The sequence below is a fragment of the Lactuca virosa genome, chromosome 7, assembly GCF_052849685.1.
Source record: "Lactuca virosa cultivar CGN04683 chromosome 7, Lactuca_virosa_CGN04683_v6, whole genome shotgun sequence".
NCBI classification, from domain to species: Eukaryota; Viridiplantae; Streptophyta; class Magnoliopsida; order Asterales; family Asteraceae; genus Lactuca; species Lactuca virosa.
In genome coordinates this window covers 7,013,457-7,036,016 of record NC_136432.1, presented here as the reverse complement: position 1 = coordinate 7,036,016, position 22,560 = coordinate 7,013,457, and the positions used below count along the sequence as shown (strand labels likewise).

Below are 22,560 nucleotides of genomic sequence, written 5' to 3'. Positions count from 1 at the left end.
TGCTACTTCTCTCTTCAAGACTTCCTTCAAGAATCACTCTAAAACTCCCAGAACTCAATGAACAAGTGGGGAAAACGATCTAGGGTTTCTTTTGGGCAAGGGAGGCTGGTAAGGAGGCCAACCTAGAAGTTAAGTCCTTTAAATAGGGTACAATGTCCGAAAATTAGGGTTTACATTTCCAGCGTCAAAGCATCGAGTTAAATCCTTAAACCCCACGTCCAAATAGATCCCTACATGACGAGTTGGAGCTCCCTAACTGTCGAGTTCTTGTCCAAAACCCTAAAATGTTGCTGAAATAATTAATACCTGGATCAATCGTTACAAATATTCTCCGAAACTAGTCCGGTCCAAGAGCTGGTCCGGTCTGGTTCTGTCCGGTCCAAATGCTCACCCCTACTACAAGTCATTATAAATTTAAATGAACTTTCATTTGAAAACATATCAAATTTACTTTTCATATAATTTTATTTGTTGATTTGTAATGCATAAATTAAATATTTATTACTTTTTGATTATAACATATTTTACTAATTATTTGTTATTTAGATTTGAAAACAAAATGTATTAATATTATTGAATAATTGTTAATGGTGTGAACAAGAACCTAGCCGTCTAGTCTTGGTGTCGGATATAAACAGGGCCGGTTCATAGGATTTTCACGCCCCAGGTGAGAAGGCTTAATCATGCCCATGTCTTTAAATCAAACACATATAAAACATAAGAAATAAGGCAAAGATTATAGGAGCTTCTACTTCACACGCAGTTTATAAGAATTGGATGAAAATTGAATTCAATTCATGTTAATTCATTGTTTCAACATAAAAATATATTTAACTGAATTCCTGAGAAAATTAAGAAAACACTCTGAAAAAAAAATTACTAAAATACATTTTTAATCTTATACTTAGAACTTCACAAAAAAAATTTAATACTTGAAATTCTTTTGTTCAAAACTTGTGGTTTTCTTTCTTGCTCTTTAAATAACATGTTGGATTTTGGTTGCTACTCGTCGCACACCGGAAAAAAAAAAGATTCCTTGTTCAAATCTAATTTTTTTTGCTCTAATCCAGAAATAAGAAGTTTTGCTCTTTGGTTTGTCGAAGAAATACAAAATGCTCCATGTCCTGAACAGAAAATAAAGAATCTTAAATGATAAAACAGTTAAAGTAAAGATCTTTGAAGTATTTACTCATCTAAAAGCCTTGAAATATTAGAATGTGTGAACCATGTTTAATTCTATTTGTTGACTGCATCTGGTTAGTTTTTTCTTGACATGAAATACAAAATTCAAGATGAAGTATACAAAAACAAGTGTGCACTCCGGAACTTCCTTAATTGTTTAATATTCACCAATATTGATTTTAGTTAACAAGTCAATCCATTACACTTAAATACAATTAGTGAAACAATTCACCAACATTCTCTTTACTTTTTCATATTTTAAATAACTATCCTTCTGTAAATGTACCAAATTGTTAACACACTTTTATTTAGTGAAATTAGAAATAACTAATCATTTTACTTAAATCGTGAAATTACTGAAATGCCCTTCTTTCCTAATGTAATTATTGAACGACCCTTGTGGTTTTAATTACAAATATAAGTCTGTAATTTTCATCTTTGTATTTTAATAAAAATAACATTAATATATTTAAGACAAAATTTCATGATTGGTCCTTACGGTTTGCAAAAAGTGTCATGTTGAGGACAACTATCAGACACGTTACGCCACTGGTCCTTGTGGTTTATGTGAAATCCAACCATGCTTTAGACTGAATGATGTGGTTGATGTGAAATCCAACCATGCCTTAAACCATAGATATAAAACAAATGATATTTGCGATCTTATCATACTATAGAAAACCAATCAGAGAAATGGTGGTTAACAAGGCGAATGGAAGAAGGAAACAAAAATGATTTGACATGAGATATTGTAGCCACTGTCTCTCTGAGGTAACCGATGCTAGTTATATAACTAGAGTATCAAGAAATGATAAAGGAAAAAAGGAACATCCAACGAATCTAGTAGGTCATCTCGTAGAGTGTGTTGGTTGATAATGATGAAAATTAGATAGAATAAGCTATATGATTGTCTGGTGACGAGGGAGATACCATTGTACTTGGGATTGATGACGGGGTTGATGACGATTGACGATGATATTGAGTACTATGAGTTGCACATTTCCCACTTATGTTAGATCATTAGTGTATCATATATTCATATTTTCTATCTATATTGTGATTTATTATTTTATCTTGGTAATCACGATTCATCGGTGACTACTTGTGTGCCTTGCGTTCCTGATGCTTGCGAAATCACATCGCACATCAGCCAATGGGATCCTTAGCACATCAAAGCGTTCACGCTTCTTAAAACCAATGTAACATTTAACCCCTTCAAATTTGAGATAAATGCCTCTTTTATCCATTTATTTGAAACTCAATAGGTGGTGAATGCATTTTACTTCCAATATTTCCATTTTAGTAACAAAGCATCCATTGGAGATGTTATTGCTTACAAGACTTCCATCCATAACATGATTCTCATCCCTTCTTAATCTCTTTCCTTACAAAACTACGACAATAACTTTACTTCATCCAATTTTAGTCATGTTAAGCGAGCAAGCAAAGAAAGCACGAAAAACAACGTATAAAATTAACGTGGTTCGGTTGATATGTAAACATACAGGAATCACAAAACTTTTCTATTACTTGAATGTTTACAAAGTGATACATTGGATTCCTAACTATGAATACTTATAAGTTATAACTGAAAACCGTAGCAGCTATTGGGTCGAACCCGTATGTAAATAATTCCGGAATAACAAAACAGGTTGGCCTAACGGCCCTTAGCGTACTCTAAACACTTATCTCTTCGAAATCATCATTCGGGTTTCTTCAATTCGTTCCGTAGCGGGTTACAAAAAGATCAAAGTCGCACTCTAACAAGTTTATTCATTAAACACAGTACTAATGAAAGTAAATAGTATACTAATAATAAACAAGTGGGAATGCTCTTTAATTTTAGGTCATAGAAATGTCAAATTCCTTTTGGTGATAACATTCCCATTTTACAACAGATTTTTATTCTTTTACATTTAAGAAAGTAAGTACAAACATTACTTTACTTACATTCATAAACCGGTCACATGATAATATAGAAATATTTTTTTAACAAACTCATGACACCCACTTGCAAATTCCAAAAAAAAATGTCTATTATTTTGTTGAGCGACATTTCAAATGCCATTGTTGCGGTTGGTTACGAAAGTAACAAAAGAAGCAATTCGCGTTCACACGCGCTTTCCGTACGTATATATTCGCCATTTTCTGCCGCCTACTCCATCGTCATCGCCGTCGTCACACCGCACCATGACAAACCAAAACGAAGCAGCACCAATCTTCACGTTTTCTTGAACCAATTCCTTCTACTACTGATCGCTTTCAAACCTGATCCAAGAACCAATTAATGGAGGCAGCAGTAGCGATACCAAGCAGAGCTGTGCTTGCGTTGGTTGTAATTTCGCTAATTTCCTGTGTTTCTCTTGTTTTCGCCGGCGATATAGTTCACCATGATGATGTTGCTCCTACGAGACCCGGATGTGACAACAACTTTGTTCTGGTAATAATTCATTTGTTATTGTTATTGTTTTTTGCTCGTGAGCTTTCTCTATGTGCAGGTTGGTTCATTTGTCACGCAGTGTACGGTGATTTGTGTGATTGCAATAGTTTTCTTACTTAATTATTGTTTCAAATTGAAGTTCTTCTATGGCTGATGGACTAAGGTTGAGGTATTAGAGTTGGATTGTGATCTAAGGTTGATAAAATGAGTCAAATTAAATCTAAGAAAATCATAATCGTACCCTAAACTGAATTTCCTTAGCTCAAGCATTTGAAATATAGAAAATCCGAATTTCAGGTGTACACTTTTTCACCTATTTGCTGATTCCTTTATGTTATGTAACAGGTGAAGGTTCCAACTTGGATTGATGATAGAGAAGAAGATGAGTTCGTCGGTGTTGGTGCCCGATTTGGTCCCACCTTGGAATCCAAGGAGAAGGATGCCGATAAAAGCAGAATTGCTCTTGCAGACCCTTCCGACTGTTGCACAACACCTAAAAACAAGGTTTACTTTTTCTTCATCTTCTTCTTCCTCTTTCCTTGTAGATCTTTGTTGAAATTTTTATGATCATGTTTTCTGTAGCTTACTGGTGAAACTATCCTTGTGCATCGAGGGAACTGCAGCTTTACAACCAAGGCAAATGTTGCTGAAGCTGCTGGTGCTTCAGCTATCCTCATCATTAACAATGGCACAGGTATATAAGCTTATTGGGGATTTTAGCAATCAAAGAAACTATATTATTACCATATACATATATCTTAACTTCATAAATGTTGATTCTTGTTTAGAACTGTTCAAGATGGTGTGTGAACCTGATGAACCTGATGTTAGTATTGGCATCCCTGTAGTCATGCTTCCACAAGATGCTGGTGAAAGCTTGAAACAGAATCTCCAGAAAAACTTGAATGGTAAGGAGTAAGGACAGGTGTATTAAGATGATTATAAAATGAGGATGAAAACCAACCTTAAATAATAGTAGCAGGCTTGGTGGTAATTGTAACTTGTGTTATACTCAGTTTTTGTGCAGCTATACTCTCCAAAGAGGCCACTGGTTGATGTTGCTGAGGTGTTTTTATGGCTTATGGCTGTTGGCACCATACTATGTGCATCTTACTGGTCTGCCTGGAGTGCTAGAGAAGCTGCCATTGAGCAGGACAAACTGTTAAAGGTTGATTTTGGCTTTGACTTTGACTTTGACTGTGACTGATATGAATGTGAAATTTACAGGATGGTTCTGATGAATACTTGAATATGGAGGTTTCAAATTCAAGTGGTGTGGTGGAGATCAACACCACATCAGCAATTGTGTTTGTTGTGATTGCATCATGTTTCTTGGTTATGCTTTACAAGTGGATGTCATACGGGTTTATTGAAGTCTTGGTTGTCTTGTTTGCCATTGGTGGTGCTGAGGTATCTCATAATAATATTAATAGTTTCACTGTTATTTGCTTTTATCAAAACGTGTATTTTCTATTGCACATTTTATAAACAAAAGGAAAATTCTTTATATTCACTCTTTTTGTTTGTTCTCACTTCTCAGGGTCTGCAAACTTGTTTGGTGGCTTTATTGTCATGGTATTCTTCAATTTAACATAATTTTATAGATATTAAAGTTGGTTTTACACTATTATAACAAGTCTGAACTAACAATATAATAAATGCAGTTTCAAATTATTTGAACAAGCTGCAAAAACATATGTGAAGATCCCTTTTCTAGGGGCAGTATCGTATTTAACACTAGGTGTTTCTCCATTCTGTGTGACATCTGCTGTTGTATGGGCTGTTTATCGCCGTTTTTCTTTTGCTTGGATAGGCCAAGATATACTTGTAAGTTTAATCTAATATTATCTATTACAGTATATATTTCTTTTAAATGTTTTGAATTTATATGCAACTTCGAAAGAGATGAAATAGTTACATAGAATAAAATCTTTTTTTTTTTTTTATCTCAATTTTTACATCAGGGCGTCGCATTGATTATCACAGTAATCCAGATAATCCAAGTGCCTAATCTCAAGGTAATCATCAAAATTTTGTTTTTTTTTTTCTAAGTAAGTGTTGTGTCTTTTAAGGTGATTAATTAATTAATTTTTTTTATTTGATGAATTTAGGTGGGAACTGTTCTGTTGAGCTGTGCGTTCTTGTATGACATTTTCTGGGTGTTTGTATCAAAATGGATGTTCCATGAAAGTGTGATGATAGTGGTGAGTTTTCTTATTTTGAGTTTTAAACTAGAAGATTATTAGTAATTATTTATTTAATAATGAATTTACAGGTGGCTCGTGGAGATAACAGTGGTGAAGATGGGATTCCCATGCTGCTGAAAATCCCTAGGATGTTTGATCCATGGGGTGGCTACAGCATCATTGGATTTGGGGATATCATTTTACCAGGATTATTAGTAGCCTTTTCTTTAAGGTTACAACAATTCACCATTCTACTTTGAAAAATTTATCCAATTATAGAAATTAGTGATTATAATTTATAAGTCAAAGATTGTTTTGTTGACTTTATTTACAGATACGATTGGTTGTCCAACAAAAGCCTTCGAGCCGGATATTTCTCATGGACAATGATTGCTTACGGATTAGGTACGCAAACTTGTATACATATAATATGCCATAATACCAATCTACTTTTTTTTTTTTTTGACAATTAATTTAACAAATTATAACATGCAGGTTTACTTATTACATATGTGGCTTTGAACTTGATGGATGGACATGGTCAACCAGCTTTGCTTTACATTGTTCCCTTCACATTGGGTAGGTTTAGTTGGAGCCCTAAGAATGATAATGTACAAATTTATTTTTATAGTTAATATTTGCAGGGACTTTTATAACATTGGGAATGAAGAGAGGTGATTTAAGACATTTATGGACAAGAGGCGAACCTGATAGGATTTGCCCACATGTGCAGCTTCAACCCTCCTCTGAGTCTCAACACTAGTACTGCTTACTAGTTTTCCTAAGTGTATGTAGTTTATGACAATCTACAACTTCCATTACAACAACTACAACCGACTAATGCATTGTCCCGATTGTGTAATGCATTAGAGAGTTGTACGTCTTGTAGCGAAAGTTGTATATTGTTATGGATTTTATTTGTTTATGTATGCTCTTACAAGATTTGTTGCAAGTCCTTTAATCCCAAGCGTAAATAGGAAATTTAGAGGATAATGCGTTAATTACTTGTACATATAGTGCCACATTGGTTTAGATTTTGGTCGCTTTTAGCCTTCTATTAAAGCACCTCCCACCTCCCAGTGGAGGGCAACACCTTTTTTTTTTTTTTTTTTTTTTTTTTTTTGCATTTTATGATAACCATTTATTTTTCATTGAGTGGTTTTTCTTTTTTTGACACTTAACTTTTTTCCTTCAAAAATATTTTCATTTTATACTCTTAAGTCGTATTTTAATATTAATTTTTATTATATTTTAACTCATTAATTGAATTTACTAAATATGTAAAATATGAGACCTAAGTTCAAATCATAGGGCCTTCATGGGTGGCTAGAAGGGTAACACAAGTTTGCTTACAAAACAAGGCAAGCTGTCTTTATATCTTCACCAAATGGTGAACCACCTTCAAGGGAGCATGTTTTACAATATATTTGTTTTTCTTTTTAAATATATGCAAAATAAAATTGAACCTCTTATGTGCAAAAAAATATCGTTAAAAAGCCTTTATCAAAGACTATCAAAATTGACATTATCAGATATTAAAAACTATATATGAGAGGTTCTTAAAAGAACAAATTAAAGGAAGACTACAAAAACTTCACATAAATGAATATAAATGTTCAAGTGTAAAAAAGAAAAATGTATTGACGAAGATATATAAAGATAGATTTTGTTAAATAAGATTAGAAAATGATGAAACAAAAAAAATCATTAAAAGCCGTTGTCAAAGGTTATCGCCGAGAGTTGATTTGGAGAACCTTGAAAGCTAGAAGCGTCCCCAGGAGATATGACGTGGCTTTTTGCGATATGTATTGTCGGTGTTTACAACGTGTGCAGACCCTAGTCGGAAACACAAGTTCTTTCTTGGTTGAGGTTGTGCTACACCAGGGTAAGACTCTCAGCGTGTACGACTTTGCCTTGATCTTAGGCAATGTATCTTATGAGATCCAAAGGGATATGCATTGGTGTATGTTTTTTTTTTGGCAGATGACATTGTTTTGGTAGTCTATTTTAAGATCAATTTGAAAATGACTATAGATCAACACGTTTAAAACATAGTACCTTTGGTTCAAATTTAGTGGAGAGTTGGTGTGGAGGTAAACGTCACCCTTTGCATTAAGGCGGGTTTGTTAAAGTAGAGGGCGGCTATCGGAAATTTGTGTGACAAAAAGGTTCCTTGAAAATGAAGGGAAACTTTTACAAGGTGGCTATTAGACTGGTCATGATGTATGGATTTGAATGTTAGCCTAGCAAAAAGGACGGTGAGAGGAAGATGAAAGTAACATAAATAAGGATGTTGAGGTGGATTTGTAGTAGAATTTTGTTAAATAGGATATCGAATATTGTTATAAGAAAATCGTTAGGAGTGACATAGATCTTATAAAAATTTAGATGACGTTTGAGGTGGTATGGGGCTATGAGCATGTCTGAAGGAGACCAATAAAGAGGATAGAGCCTATGATGTTTGATGGTAAGAGGTGACGTTTTAGGTGGATAATGTGAGACTAAACATGAAGAAGCTTGTTCATTCCGAGGACATGGCTTCAGATATAACGATTTGGAGGGTAAACATGAGCAGGCTAGCATCATTGTCGTTTTTTTTTCTATCATGATCATTAATATTGAATTATTGATATATGCTTCCTTTCGTATAATTGTTTGTTATTTTATTCATATATTTTTTGTTGCTTATATTAACTTATTCCCCTTGCTTTTGTCTCATTTTCAGGTATTGATATATACTTCATTTCGTATAGTTGTCTATTATTTTAATCATGTATTTGTTTTTATTGTTTATATTGACTTACTTCTCTCGCTTTTGTCTCATTTGTAGGTTCGTGAAGTCTTTTTGCTTTTATTATGATTTATCTTTGTGCCTATCTTATTGCTCACTTTGACTGACTCTCTTCTTCTTATTCTTGTTTTTCCTCATTGACAGACAAGTTCCCTTGCTTTGCACATGTCGGAAGGTCATCTTTATGACATAGGTGTTGTTTGTTTTTTTAAGCCAAAATGTCTGCAGTCTGCGGACCACATCTGCAAGCCTCTGCGGCAGAAGAGGTGGACCAAATGTCTGCAGTCTGCAATAAGAAGACTGTTTGTTTTTAACGTCTGCAGCTGTTGAAATAAATTGATTTTTCAAATAATTTCATGTCATAAACATTAAAAATGCATTTTCAGCAAAAAAAGAAAGAAAAAAAATAGCACGAAAGAAAAAAAATAGCACGATGGCCCATGTTTTTTTTTTTTTTGGTTTAGGTTAAAATGAGGTCTGAAGACCATTGAAGACAGTGGCCCATGTCTGCGCCAGGAAGACCTCGCGCAGACGTTTTTTGATCTGCTCACTTCCAAAAAACAAACACTCTGCGAGCGCATATGTCTGCGCGGCGTAGACAAAAGTGGTTGCGCAGATCTTCACAAAAAAAAAACAAACAGCCCCATAGTCGCTTCTCTCCATGAAGAGACAGACAGGGGCGGTTTTGTATGGTGTCCAATAGTGGCGTCGGCAACGTCTAACTTGCTTGTACGCAGTGCAACAAATTCGATTTTTTTTTCTATAATTGTATTCACTATGTAAAAAATTTGTGCAACTACGTAAAAATGTCACTCTAGACTGCAATTTAAAATCCCAAAATTATTATTAGAAACTCAATGTTTTAATCCAATTCGGTAATTAGAAGAAGAAAAAAAATTGCAGTGGCATATTGAAGAAAGAAGACTCGCTGCCGGTCACTGCTTTTTTTTCGCTCGCGTTGTTGCCTTTGCAAATCGCACTTCTCACCTGGCTACATCTTTTCAACTTGGCGACTCCAAGCTCGAAATTGGGTACAAAATCAACTTCCTTTACACTCCATTGATGGAATTGATCGTTTTTATGTTTTTATATTATGTTTCACCGCATAAAAAAAAAAATGTCACACCTAATATGAAATCCTGTGTCCACCTTTGTGGAGAGAATTTTGACATCTACCTACCCTACCTCATTATAATAATAGGATTCCAACCTTCCGAGGTCTGTTGTCATTGGTAATGAGTGGAATTGAGAAAGGATCAAGGAAAAAAAATCAAGTGAACACAATTTTTTAATTTTAAAAGAGCATAAAAAAAATTGATTATCAAAGACATAAAAAATAATCTTTCTTTTCATCGGATACATTTTAACCATCATAACAATTAAAACGAGACATTCAAGGTACAGGATTAGAACTTAAACTCAGTTCTAAATCCTAACACAGCGTATTAGACAACCTACTTTTTTGTCATTATATGGCAATGGTTACTTTTATCCTGCTGTGAGCTAGTCTGGAGGTTTTTTAGCAAGTAGAATTTGGTTGTTTATTTTTAAAACACCATTAAATAATAGTACAAACTTGAACTTGAGATTATTATCCAACCAAAAAAAAAAAAAACAAATCAAAATTGCATGCATGCATCATTTGGGTTTTCACAAAGAAACGTCATTAGAGGTGACTGGTGAGGTGAGGTGAGGTGGTTTACACTTGAGAATAATCCCAATTCCCATGGCATCCATCCATCCGTACATTTCTACTCTTTTTTTTTTTTTTCTTTCTTTCTTTCTTTAAGGTCAAAATCTGAGTCTCCCTCCTCTCCTCTCATCACTTCTCATGCTTCTCCATCTCCAGCCTTGTTGAATCTGTCCATTAGTAATTATATTTACAGTAACAGAATTAGCAAAAGTCTTAGATTTTGTTTAATGGAGTGTAGTAAAAAGTTTAAAAAGAAAGGTACTTGAGAATTTTGCTGAGCAACCATTTCCATTTCCATTAACAGAAACAGAATATAAACTTGGCCTCCGTTCTTGGCCTAGAGATAGAAGCTCTTGCACTCTCTCTGGCCAATCAGAATTCAACCTTCGTGCAAAGTCCTCCACTTCTCTGACAAAACACCAATCATACCATTCTACTTTCAATTTTCAAATTCAATTCACTCTAAGAATAAGAATAAGAATATTAAATAGAAGTACCTGTCAATTTGCTCTTTTATTTCAGGATCTATCCCATCTCCTATATCACAATCATCAAATTCATCATCAAGTCCAAATCTATCATCTTCTGAATCTTGCAACTTTAAAAGCTCGTTGATATTGGGTAGACAACGACTTTTCACCCTATTATCATCATCATGCCCCACAGAACCAATACCATTTGATTCCTGTAAACATAACACACATGTCTCTCTCTCTTTTTTTTTTTTTTTAAATGAGGAACTTGTTCAATCGCTTTGTAAAGAATAAATTACGGTTATGACCTTGGTGGCATTGTCTGTAGATGAAGCATCTGAAATAGCGCATACAGAAGCATTATTCTTATGTTGCTCCTTTCTTCTTCGGTTTTTCTTTTTGCTCTTTGCTGTTTTTACTTCTTTTGACTCTGCAATAATAATGAAAAACATCAAAATATAAATGCAATTCAAGATCAGATAATAAAATTGTCATTTTAACAAGTACATCGCCACCAACACAACACTTAATAAATAGATAAAAACTATAGAAAGAGAAGCAAGTACTCATACTGATGCTAGGGAGGTACCTCCATTTTCTCCATTTATAAATGACAAAAGTTCATCAACTGATCGATCATCTACATGCTCCGCTTCCACCTCAACATTCTGAAAATCCAAACCCAACAGAAAGGGCATTTACGTCTTTTTCAACAACAACTCCATGTCCCAAATAGTGCCCATGTTTTTGGGCAGGACAAAAAATTGCAACTTTTTGTCCCACTCACAGTCCAAGAACAACTGTGATGTCATGTCTTGTCATACTGACAAACACGAAAAAAGAATACTTACCTTAAAAGAAGGGCATTTATGTCTTTTTCACAAAAAGAGAAATTTAAATCCCTGACTGTTCCACCTTTTTGGGTAGGACAAAAAATTGCAACTTTTGTCCCCAATGACATCAGTCCAGGTACAACAAACACACACACACAGTACAACCTGTTATGTCATGTCTAGTCATACTGACAAACAAGGAAACATTAATCACCTTAAGTTTCTCTTTTTCTTTTAGTTCTTTCCTCTTTCGTGCATAAAGTCGATTCAATAATCGTATCCGAGGATCATCAGTTATATTTTTCAAAGGCTCTAACTTTTCTTCCTGCAAGAAATTGAAGATTTATTATTACTAAATGCTAATAAAGCATATACATATGTCATATCATAAATATATACAACAAACACCTCTGTAAGATCATCGGGTATATGAAAAGTTTCACGGATTTCTTCAGGAGTTTTTCCTTCAATCATTCTTGCAAGTGCCCGACTTGTAAGATCAACTAATGGCTTTAATTGTAGGCTGTCAGCAGCAGATGTTAACTCACATAGCCGATTTGTGTCCATCCGAATGAACTTCTCATCAAATGACTTCCGCTCCTATACAAAAAAAAAATGTACTTTCTTTACTTGTGCATTATTATTATAGCATGCAACTCTTATTTCTTTCTATTACAGCATTCTACTTTCAGTTATTTATTCTAATCTGGAGATTGTACTTTGCAAAATCAACCTTATTTATAGAATTCAAAGTTGATTTGTATTTGGATGACATTGCTATAACTGAGTAGATTTTTCAAAGTACAATGTTGTACTAGGAAGAAGTGAAATTAAGATGCTATATAAACAAATCAATGGAACTATGTTACTATTTAACCCTTGAAATAATCATCCAACTTCTTCAATAAAACATTTAATAAGGTTGTGAACACTTGGTATATATAAATTGGGCAATTTTTAAACATTTGACCCGTGTCTTTTTTTTCTTCCCAAAATGGTTTTTTTTTTTTTTAATTTGATGCATACCTTATTTGAGCGGCCTGGTACTTGATGGAATCGGCAATAATCAAGGATTAAACTTAATGTGACAGGATTTACTCGTGCTGGAAGAGAGATTGGGTATGTTTTTGAAGATCCCATGCCTGCATGTATCTCATGACATATCAAAGGACAAAATATAGCAACCTCTTGTTCCACTTGTTGAATCGACCCATCAGCAGTTTGAAGCCATATATAAGACTTCATCATCTAAAAAAAAAAAAAAAACATTAGAATTAAATCATTGTGCCACATATGTACTTCGTATGTAAATCTGAACACTTTTGGGATTCACAAACCTTACAGAAATTTTCAAAACCCCACAAGTCTGGTACCACATAGTACATGATTCTTTTGCCCTTTCGGGAAATTAAAACCCATAAAAAGCAAAGGTATAATTTGACCTTGTTTTCATGTTAAACCAGATAGAAAAATTTTGGTCGCATATCCCGAAAACCAAAACCGGAATTTACAAAAAGTTGTAGACAAAATTTATGAGCTGTAAACATGATATGATGCTTTCCTGGTTTAACAACTGATTTATGATCAAGAAAATTTGTAAACATTATTGATAGGGGTGGGGTAATCACCTATTTATGCAACAAAGTTACAACTTACAACTTTTTACCAATTTTATGCAATAAAGTGAATTTCTTGTCAATTTAAGCATTATTTTACAATTTTGGTTGCATATATTGGTAAAATAATTGTTAAAAACTTGAAACATGGCTGCATAAATTGCTAAAAAATCCACTTTGTTGCATAAATGGGTAAAAAAGGTGCAACTTTGTTGCATAAATAAGTGATTAGCCCATATTTATAACTTGTGAACAGAACTTTCATGCTTTCATGGTCTATACAACTGATTCATGATCAAGAAAATGCATTGACTGTCTGATTTCATAAGGTTGAGGATTGAAAACACATAAACGTTTCTATGTATGATATAAAAAATGGAATAATCTTGCCAGACATCATGTGTTAATTTTGCTATCCAACCAACATCCCATTTCCATTTTCTTACAAAAAAAAATGCTAACTTTTAACATCAAAGGTCAGAAGTATCTTTTCCGGTATGAAGGCAGGATAGAGTAAGACAATAACCTAGACCTCCTTACACATATAACAAACCTAAAAATAAATACTTTTGGAAGAGCCAAAAGGATAAAGTACAAAACAAATAAATAAAAAAGAGGGTGCATATAGAAAAGAAGGGAATAACCATATATGATACCTCAGGTTTGATTACATCCGGCTCTGACATTATGTCAGGACGGTAGATAAGCAACAATCGGATGACTTACTGATAAACTCTAACCTGTATTCAATATTTAAAGTAAGAAATTTTAGTGATTAGATAACAAAATTTAGATATAACACCAAACTCAATCGTTAACATGCAAAACTCTAGACATGGTCGCTTGTTCATTATAAATTTAAAAAGACCCAATTCATTGTGAGTGGATTGAAGAGAATTCCGATCATTTTAGTCTCTGATCAATTGTAGCAACTAAATAACCAGTCATTTGGCGGTTAGTGCAAAACCCTAATGCTTCGGGTACAGAACCCTTGTAACCAGATTATTCAGCAAATAATACCATGTAGATAACATAAAAATCATTCCTTTATCGATGCAAAGCCTAAACCTAGACCTAAACAAACAGACACTAAATTTTGCCGGAAAAAAAAAATCAAACCTAATTATTCATCAATTCTGCAAAACCCTAATCCTAGAGCCGCCCATCCATTGCCAATTTAGCAAACAAAGGTTCCTTCGTTCGCTAATTTACTAAGAAAAAAGTCCATTTCAGATAAATAAATAAATAAAAAAAAAACCTAAGAAAAAAACTTCACCGAAGTTCGCGACTATAAACACTGAAAAATCGAGCAACTTATATAGTGATATACATCAATAACACAAACCTAGACACAATCACCAACAGGTTGAAAGAATAAACATTTACACATTTCAATCAACGCGCAATCTCATACATTTGCATAAACAAATACGAGATTACAGTTCTATGTACCTGAGTGAAGATCTAACAGAGATTTGAGAAGACGCGCTTTAAAATTTCTGTGAAATTTGGCGGTTATTAGCGGAATCAATTAATGGATAAGAACGAGAGAGAGGTAATTTTGTGTGTTTTTGCTCTCTATATCTACAAATGGCGATACCCCTGTGTGTGTGATTCAAATTAGGGATAAAAATATAAGGGTTGTCATGATATGAATTGACAAAATTTGGGGTTTGAATTGTAATTTTAGGATTATTCAATTTCTGCCCTTTCACATTTAAACATATGATTTTCCCCCTTTATCTTGTTTATTTTTCCAAATGGGTGTGATAGTAAATAGGTCATATACGCCCTTAGTAAACATCTAAATATCGTATTTGCCCGACCTAAACTCTAAATATCGTATTTGCCCTTGCTAATCTTCTAAAATATCGGATTTGCCCAAATATTTTTTTTAATAGTTTTTAACATCTAATATTCTTTTTCCTATATTCTTAAATTTTTAAAATTAAAATAAAAATTGAATAGACCATAATACCCTTTAATCTTAAAAACCCTTTTGCTAGTTGGTCGTATTCCCCAGAAGGACACTACGCCAATGAATGTCCAAATAGAAAAAAATACCCAGACAAAGTCAAGGTTTTACAAACCGCTAACAATGGGGGATTTGAAGCTCTTGAAGAAGAGTATGATGGTACACAACATGTTTTTATATATCATGTTGAGACAGAATCTTCATCAGACACTGATGAATACGAATCAACAACGGATGACTCAGACTAGTCCCATACAAACCCCACTTTTCAGAGAGGAGGAGATTAACCATTTTTGCGTAAACCTCCAGAAGATTGATGATTCCCTTATCATGAATCTTACTAATCCAAACTCTATCTATGTTTCTACTTTCCTTAACTTTAAAGGATATAAAAAATTTAGAGTACATTGTTTTGTAGACACAGGTGCATCTTTATGTCTTGCAAGCAAATTCATCATTCCGGATGAACTCTGGGAAAACGCTCCCAAAGAAATTAGTGCCACTATTGCAAATGGTGAAACCATAAAAATTAATAAAGTTTGTAGAAACATTAATCTCGAACTTTCAGGAGAACATTTCAACGTTCCCACTATTTACCAACAAAATTCAGGAATTGATATCATAATTGGAAACAACTTCTGTCAAATTTATGGACCATTCATACAATGGATAGATAGAATCGCCTTTCATCTTAATAATGATATGGTAATTATAAAAAAGGTTACAGAAGCCTATAGCAAAGGAAAACCAGGTTTTCTTGAAACTCAAGAAAAAGGTTCTAAAGAAAAACAAATTCCAGGTACTAATATAACCCATGAAGGGATTAATAAAGAAAAGATTATTTCTATTCAAACTACCAGGTTCAAACAGATTGAAGATCTTCTTGAAAAAGTTTGTTCTGAAAATCCTATTGATCCAAATAAAACCAAAGGATGGATGAAAGCTTCAATTAAGCTTATTAATCCCAAGACGGTTATTAGAGAAAAACCTATGGTTTACTCTTTACAAGATAGAGAAGAATTTTCCAAACAAATCAAGGAATTACTTGATATGAGACTAATTATAGAATCAAAATCCCCTCATATGTCTCCTGCCTTTCTTGTCAATAAAGAAGCAGAGAAAAGAAGAGGAAAGAAGCGCATGGTTGTCAATTACAAAGCAATCAATGATGCAACTATTGGAGACTCACATAATCTTCCCAATATGCACGAACTCTTGACTCTTCTACGAGGAAAAAACATTTATTCAAGCTTCGACTGCAAGTCAGGTTTCTGGCAAGTTCTACTTGATGAAGAATCGCAGCTTCTCACTGCCTTCACATGTCCTGATGGACTCTTTCAATGGAAAGTACTACCCTTTGGGCTTAAACAAGCTCCTAGTACTCTGATACCAGTGGGGGTGTACGGAATTTGTTTATTATATTTTGTATGTTTAGAAGGAAAATAGATGCAAAAAATTGTAAAGAGAAAACTCATTAATCAATAAGTGTTTTGTAGTAGGAGTATTACTTACATAGATAGAAACTATTCAAGCCAGCCTGTGTCAATCATTGGTCTATGTGGTTGCTTTCCCTGTTGGCCTCATGCCTGTGGTACTGTTGACCATCGTCGACCTGACACTCTGTCACTTACAGGTTTCATGACTCTATTTTGTAAGAACACTCAAGTATAACAAAACAAAGATTTATTGATAAAAGAGCTCCCGAAATGGGAGTACTCCTATAATATTTTACATCTCTCCCTTCTAAGGGAGATTTTTACTCACAAGACATTGAACTGAAAATTTACAAGATAGAGAGTGTTTTTGTTGCACTCGTTATTGCGATGATCCTTTCTCTAAAACATAACTCTCAATTTATAGATATATTGAGAGGGTCTGATCCTTGCCTATTATGTCAGGCATGACGTTTTTATCCACTAAAGATTACATTATTGTGGACAGCTGGAAAGCTTTTAATAATGGAGAAAAGGCATTATTTTTTTTGAGTGGAGGGGCCATTTGACACGTGAAGCATCTTTCTTTAAGATGATGAGGATTTGTCATCTTCAGAGGGGGGTCCCTCCTTTGTCTCCGAATCTTTGCAATCACAAAAGTGACAAAGATGTTCTTCGAAAAGTTGTTCTGCATGTCGGCAGAAGTGTTGGCGTGTAGCATTGGATACTTCCATGCTATTGTTCATGAATTTTTCTCCAAACTTGGAGGCTTGACGAAGATCTTCTTGGCTGGTGTTGTTGTAACTCCAGCTTGTAATTATACAATGTGAATCGGTATAATTAATCTTCTTTTTTGAACCAGAGATAATTTCAATGATTTTTTCTGATATTCTTCTTAAACCATTGACGCGGTTAGGATGAAGAATTTCTGTGAAAGGTAGATCTTTATCTTCCATTGGTTGAGATTGTTCAATCTCTCTATTGGCTTTAGAAAGACCAATTTCCAGAAAGTGGTATGGAGAAAGAGTTGATTCTTGAATCCATTCTGGGAGTGAAGAGATGCATCTGATGTAGATCGGATTATCTTTTGCTTTAAGTACTTTCTTTCGAAAGTTCTTAATGGATTCTACCATGCTGCTTGGGAAGAATTTGAGTTCTTGAAGGTTGCAGCTTGGGTAGATATTGTCGATTAGTCCAGCTTGAAAGGCTTGGTAGACTAATTTTGCATCTGCTCCTTCGAGAAAGTTGAACAGACTTTTTGTTTTCTTGTCCGTAGTGAAAAACTTTTCATGAACAAGGTCTTCTGGGCATGCAGCTCTTGCTTTCTTCCAGATTGTTCTGAAATCTTCAAAAGAGATTTCAGGATAGTTAACCATTTGTTGAACGTCAATTGGAACGTCAAACCTTTGGTCTCTGTGGGCTTCTTTGACTTTTTGAATTTTTGGTCGAAGAAGTGGTTGGTTAGTCTTGCTTGTATCGTCTTGATAAGTGGCAAGGCTTAATCTTGCAGATGTTTCATTTCTGAATTTTTTGCAAGTAACTTTATCAACTTTACAGAAGGTTTCTGTAATTCCCCAGTCAGTATGAACACCGGCATGGGGTCCTTTATAGATTACATAAAATCTTTCAGCTTCTTTGTTAAGAGCTTTTTTGTAATCTGGTGTGAACTCCTGCACAGATTTGTTAGTGGGTGACAAAGTTGTCATTTTACTGATTCCTTCAGTACAAGGATTGGGATCAACCAATAAGCTAGTTTTTCCATTAGGAAGAGGAGTAGCTGTCTCCTTTATTATGCTTTTTAGCAAAGCATCAGCTTTCAACGGATTTGTTGATTCTTTACCAGGTGTCGTTTGCACTGGAATAGCCTTTGTTTTTGAGCTTTCGCTTTCCGGTACATTGGTGACCGTTGTTACTTGTTCATACAAGTTGATTTTCTGCTCAATTGCAGATAGCTCTATGAGGAGCATTTGTTTCTTCATCCTCAAAATGTTGAGGTCTTCCATTTTTGTAAACTCAATTTTTGTTTACTTTTCTCTCTAATCTCCTCCTCACTTTTTTGTAGGTGAAGTTTTTTGTGAGGAAATATGTCATGAGGATCATATCCTTTTATAGGGCTCGAGAGGAGCAAGTGAGATCATGGATGATGTAAGGCATACCTGAAGTCACGAGTGAGGCAGTCTGCCAGTACGTTTTTGTTTCCTGCGAGATGTTCAACAGCGAAAGTATATCGTGAGAACCACTCTTGCCATCGTATTAGCCGGCCTAATTTGTTATCTCCTGCAATCTTCGTTCGGAGGAAATAAGTAAAATTTTTATTATCTGTACGAACCAGGAAATTTACTGGTGTTAAATATACAGAGAATTTTGTAATAACTCTTTTTACAGCGAGTAATTCTTTTTCATTGCTATGGTAGTTTTTCTCAGCTGCTTTGAAACTGCCAGAGGTGTACCTGCAAATTTGTTCTTCGTTTTTGGGGTTTTTAGCTTTTAAAACACCTCCCCAAAATTCATCAGAAGCATCAGTTTCAATAATTAAACTGTCTTCAATGTTTGGAAGATAAAGTTTTGGAAAATTGATTAAAACTTTCTTTATCTTTTTGATGTAGTCTGTATCAGCATTTGACCAATTCCAGATGACATCTTTTTTTAATTTTACCTGTAAAGGTTTTCTCATGGCTGCAAGTTTTTCAATATATGTTTCAGCATAAGTTAAAACACCAAGAAATCTTTGCAGTTGTTTTTTGTCTTCTAAAACATTTGGAAAGTCATGTAAATGTTCAAGAATATGCTTTTGAGGACAATGAGTACCTTCATTTATTTCTAAACCCAAAAAATTGATTTTTGTTTTGAAAAGATGAGCTTTCTTTTTTGAAAGTATTATTCCATATTTTAAAATAGTTCTGAGAACCTGTGTGACATGAACATAGTGTTCTTGTTCATTTTTGCTGAAGATCATGATGTCATCAACGTATACAGTGCAGAAACCTTCAAGGCCTCGAAGAGCGTTCTGCATGTGTCTTTGAAAAATACTAGGAGCTTGTTTAAGCCCAAAGGGTAGTACTTTCCATTGAAAGAGTCCATCAGGACATGTGAAGGCAGTGAGAAGCTGCGATTCTTCATCAAGTAGAACTTGCCAGAAACCTGACTTGCAGTCGAAGCTTGAATAAATGTTTTTTCCTCGTAGAAGAGTCAAGAGTTCGTGCATATTGGGAAGATTATGTGAGTCTCCAATAGTTGCATCATTGATTGCTTTGTAATTGACAACCATGCGCTTCTTTCCTCTTCTTTTCTCTGCTTCTTTATTGACAAGAAAGGCAGGAGACATATGAGGGGATTTTGATTCTATAATTAGTCTCATATCAAGTAATTCCTTGATTTGTTTGGAAAATTCTTCTCTATCTTGTAAAGAGTAAACCATAGGTTTTTCTCTAATAACCGTCTTGGGATTAATAAGCTTAATTGAAGCTTTCATCCATCCTTTGGTTTTATTTGGATCAATAGGATTTTCAGAACAAACTTTTTCAAGAAGATCTTCAATCTGTTTGAACCTGGTAGTTTGAATAGAAATAATCTTTTCTTTATTAATCCCTTCATGGGTTATATTAGTACCTGGAATTTGTTTTTCTTTAGAACCTTTTTCTTGAGTTTCAAGAAAACCTGGTTTTCCTTTGCTATAGGCTTCTGTAACCTTTTTTATAATTACCATATCATTATTAAGATGAAAGGCGATTCTATCTATCCATTGTATGAATGGTCCATAAATTTGACAGAAGTTGTTTCCAATTATGATATCAATTCCTGAATTTTGTTGGTAAATAGTGGGAACGTTGAAATGTTCTCCTGAAAGTTCGAGATTAATGTTTCTACAAACTTTATTAATTTTTATGGTTTCACCATTTGCAATAGTGGCACTAATTTCTTTGGGAGCGTTTTCCCAGAGTTCATCCGGAATGATGAATTTGCTTGCAAGACATAAAGATGCACCTGTGTCTACAAAACAATGTACTCTAAATTTTTTATATCCTTTAAAGTTAAGGAAAGTAGAAACATAGATAGAGTTTGGATTAGTAAGATTCATGATAAGGGAATCATCAATCTTCTGGAGGTTTACGCAAAAATGGTTAATCTCCTCCTCTCTGAAAAGTGGGGTTTGTATGGGACTAGTCTGAGTCATCCGTTGTTGATTCGTATTCATCAGTGTCTGATGAAGATTCTGTCTCAACATGATATATAAAAACATGTTGTGTACCATCATACTCTTCTTCAAGAGCTTCAAATCCCCCATTGTTAGCGGTTTGTAAAACCTTGACTTTGTCTGGGTATTTTTTTCTATTTGGACATTCATTGGCGTAGTGTCCTTCTTCATTGCAGATCCAACACCTACATTTTTTCTTTCCTTGCGGACAGGAAGTATTCTTCTTAGGTGTTTCTTTTGAAGGTTTTTTGAAGTATTTTCCTGGTGAAAATTTTCTTCTTTTCTTTTTCCAAAAAGATTTGAATTTCTTTTTGTTTTTATACTTTTTCTTATTATAATTTTTCTTTCCAATATCAAAGTTTTTGAAATCAGAGAGAATGCTACAACAATCTTTGCTTATTGTTTTAAGTTTTTGTTGTTTATATCTGTCTTGACAGATTCTATCAATTTCTTCTTTTGCAATTTTTGTTGCATAAGAAAGACTGGTTTGCTGGATTTCTCCAGTAACTTCTTTTTTCCATCTGTCTGTACAGGTTTCTCCAATAATTGGAATTTTCATGAGGTAAGCAGATATCCATTGCGCATATTCACTTCTTTGTGGAATATCATACAGATATGATTCATACATACATGTGTATTTGTCGAGAAGACTAATATCATGTAATTGGAGTTTTGTCATTGAAACTCTTGCTATGTCAACTTTCTTATTAATGGTGAAGTCTTTATTAGAAATATAATCAAGACCTAAGAAAGTAGTGTATATGACATTTATGATATTATCAAAAAGATCTGAACCATGCATTTCTTCATTCCAATTATTGTTTCTTAGGAATTTTTGCACAATTCCATCAGTTTTGTGTTCTAAAAGTAGTAGAACATTTTTTGCTTTTTCAAATTCATCTGGGTTTGTCTGTAAGATTAGTGAAATCTCAGTAACCCATTTTTCTACAATTCTTTCTCTGAGTTTTAGATCTTGGATACAATCAATATTGAGTACATTGATCGTATTGGATCCTTGACCACTATTTGGAATACCATTGTGGACAGGCATTTTGAACTCATATTTCTTTTTATTGCTTCTTCTAGCGGCTGTATAAGAAGATTCTGCTTCATCATCTTCCATATCTGAATATTCGAACTTTACAGTTTTTGTATTAGTCTTAAAGTTATCTTCTTGTTCTGATTCAGTATCAGGTTCATCTATTTTAGTCATTCTAAAATATTGATCAAAAAGTTTGGGTTCTTTTTGATACAATTCTTCGCATTCTTCAGTTTCTAAAGATAAAAGTTGAATAAGTTTTTGGTCAGCCTTATCATAATCTTCATATTGAAGGTTAAAGAAATATTTCTCAAGTTTCTCAGAGATTGTTTCTTTCATTTTTGCTCTTTTTTGAAAATATCGATTTTCTGGGAGTCTTTTGAGCTTCCTAAGTCAGGGTTTCCAATACTTGGATTGGGAGGTGAGTATTTCTTAAGACCTGAATATTTTCCAGTTTTGGTTTTTTGTTCTATGATGGGAATATTCTTGATGTGTTCAAGAATGTCTTTATTACAAGGGCAAGAGTCAATCCCTAAGACCATCTGTTATACTCTCCACGACAATGGTCGTGGAGAGCTTCCAGATCAGCCACCGGAGCAACCACGATCCATCACGAAAACGACGAACTATAAGTTTAATCTCAGAAGTTGGAAACATCATAAGAAACAATTAGGAACCATAAGTTTAATCTCCCTGCTATAATT

General features: G+C 34.1%; 2 protein-coding genes across 3 annotated transcripts; one reads left to right on the top strand and one right to left on the bottom strand.

Moving 5' to 3' along the window:
* The first annotated feature begins 3,238 nt into the window (after positions 1–3,238).
* LOC145124318 (signal peptide peptidase-like 4) lies at positions 3,239–6,900 on the top strand. Of its 2 annotated transcripts, none has more exons than XM_079059607.1 (14): positions 3,239–3,622; positions 3,968–4,126; positions 4,205–4,316; positions 4,411–4,530; positions 4,639–4,790; positions 4,850–5,032; positions 5,163–5,197; positions 5,287–5,449; positions 5,587–5,640; positions 5,734–5,826; positions 5,898–6,040; positions 6,143–6,213; positions 6,304–6,387; positions 6,453–6,900. In XM_079059607.1, exons 1-14 carry the CDS (start codon positions 3,470–3,472, stop codon positions 6,569–6,571), a joined length of 1,641 nt encoding a protein of 546 aa, XP_078915733.1. In that variant the 5' UTR covers positions 3,239–3,469; the 3' UTR covers positions 6,572–6,900. The 2 variants fall into 2 exon arrangements, with proteins under 2 accessions (XP_078915733.1, XP_078915734.1); XM_079059608.1 differs by having other exon boundaries at positions 6,440–6,900.
* A 3,214-nt stretch (positions 6,901–10,114) lies between these two features.
* On the bottom strand, positions 10,115–14,839 carry SK21 (SKP1-like 21). Its single transcript, XM_079060864.1, has 10 exons — positions 14,667–14,839; positions 13,871–13,954; positions 12,625–12,846; positions 12,007–12,198; positions 11,813–11,923; positions 11,355–11,433; positions 11,074–11,195; positions 10,790–10,977; positions 10,555–10,700; positions 10,115–10,459 (listed from the first exon to the last, which is right to left on the bottom strand). The coding sequence occupies exons 2-10, from the start codon at positions 13,898–13,900 to the stop codon at positions 10,422–10,424; spliced, it is 1,128 nt and encodes a 375-aa protein (XP_078916990.1). The 5' UTR covers positions 13,901–13,954; positions 14,667–14,839; the 3' UTR covers positions 10,115–10,421.
* Between the last annotated feature and the right edge of the window lie 7,721 nt (positions 14,840–22,560).

Coding starts and splice junctions, on each gene's coding strand:
- LOC145124318 (XM_079059607.1), top strand. CDS start 3,470: ATGGAGGCAGCAGTAGCGATACCAAGCAGAGCTGTGCTTGCGTTGGTT. Junction 5,450..5,586: donor GGATAGGCCAAGATATACTT/GTAAGTTTAATC, acceptor TTTTTACATCAG/GGCGTCGCATTGATTATCAC. Junction 6,214..6,303: donor AATGATTGCTTACGGATTAG/GTACGCAAACTT, acceptor TATAACATGCAG/GTTTACTTATTACATATGTG.
- SK21 (XM_079060864.1), bottom strand. CDS start 13,900: ATGTCAGAGCCGGATGTAATCAAACCTGAG. Junction 12,199..12,624: donor TACCAGGCCGCTCAAATAAG/GTATGCATCAAA, acceptor TTTTTTGTATAG/GAGCGGAAGTCATTTGATGA. Junction 10,460..10,554: donor TTGCTCAGCAAAATTCTCAA/GTACCTTTCTTT, acceptor ACTAATGGACAG/ATTCAACAAGGCTGGAGATG.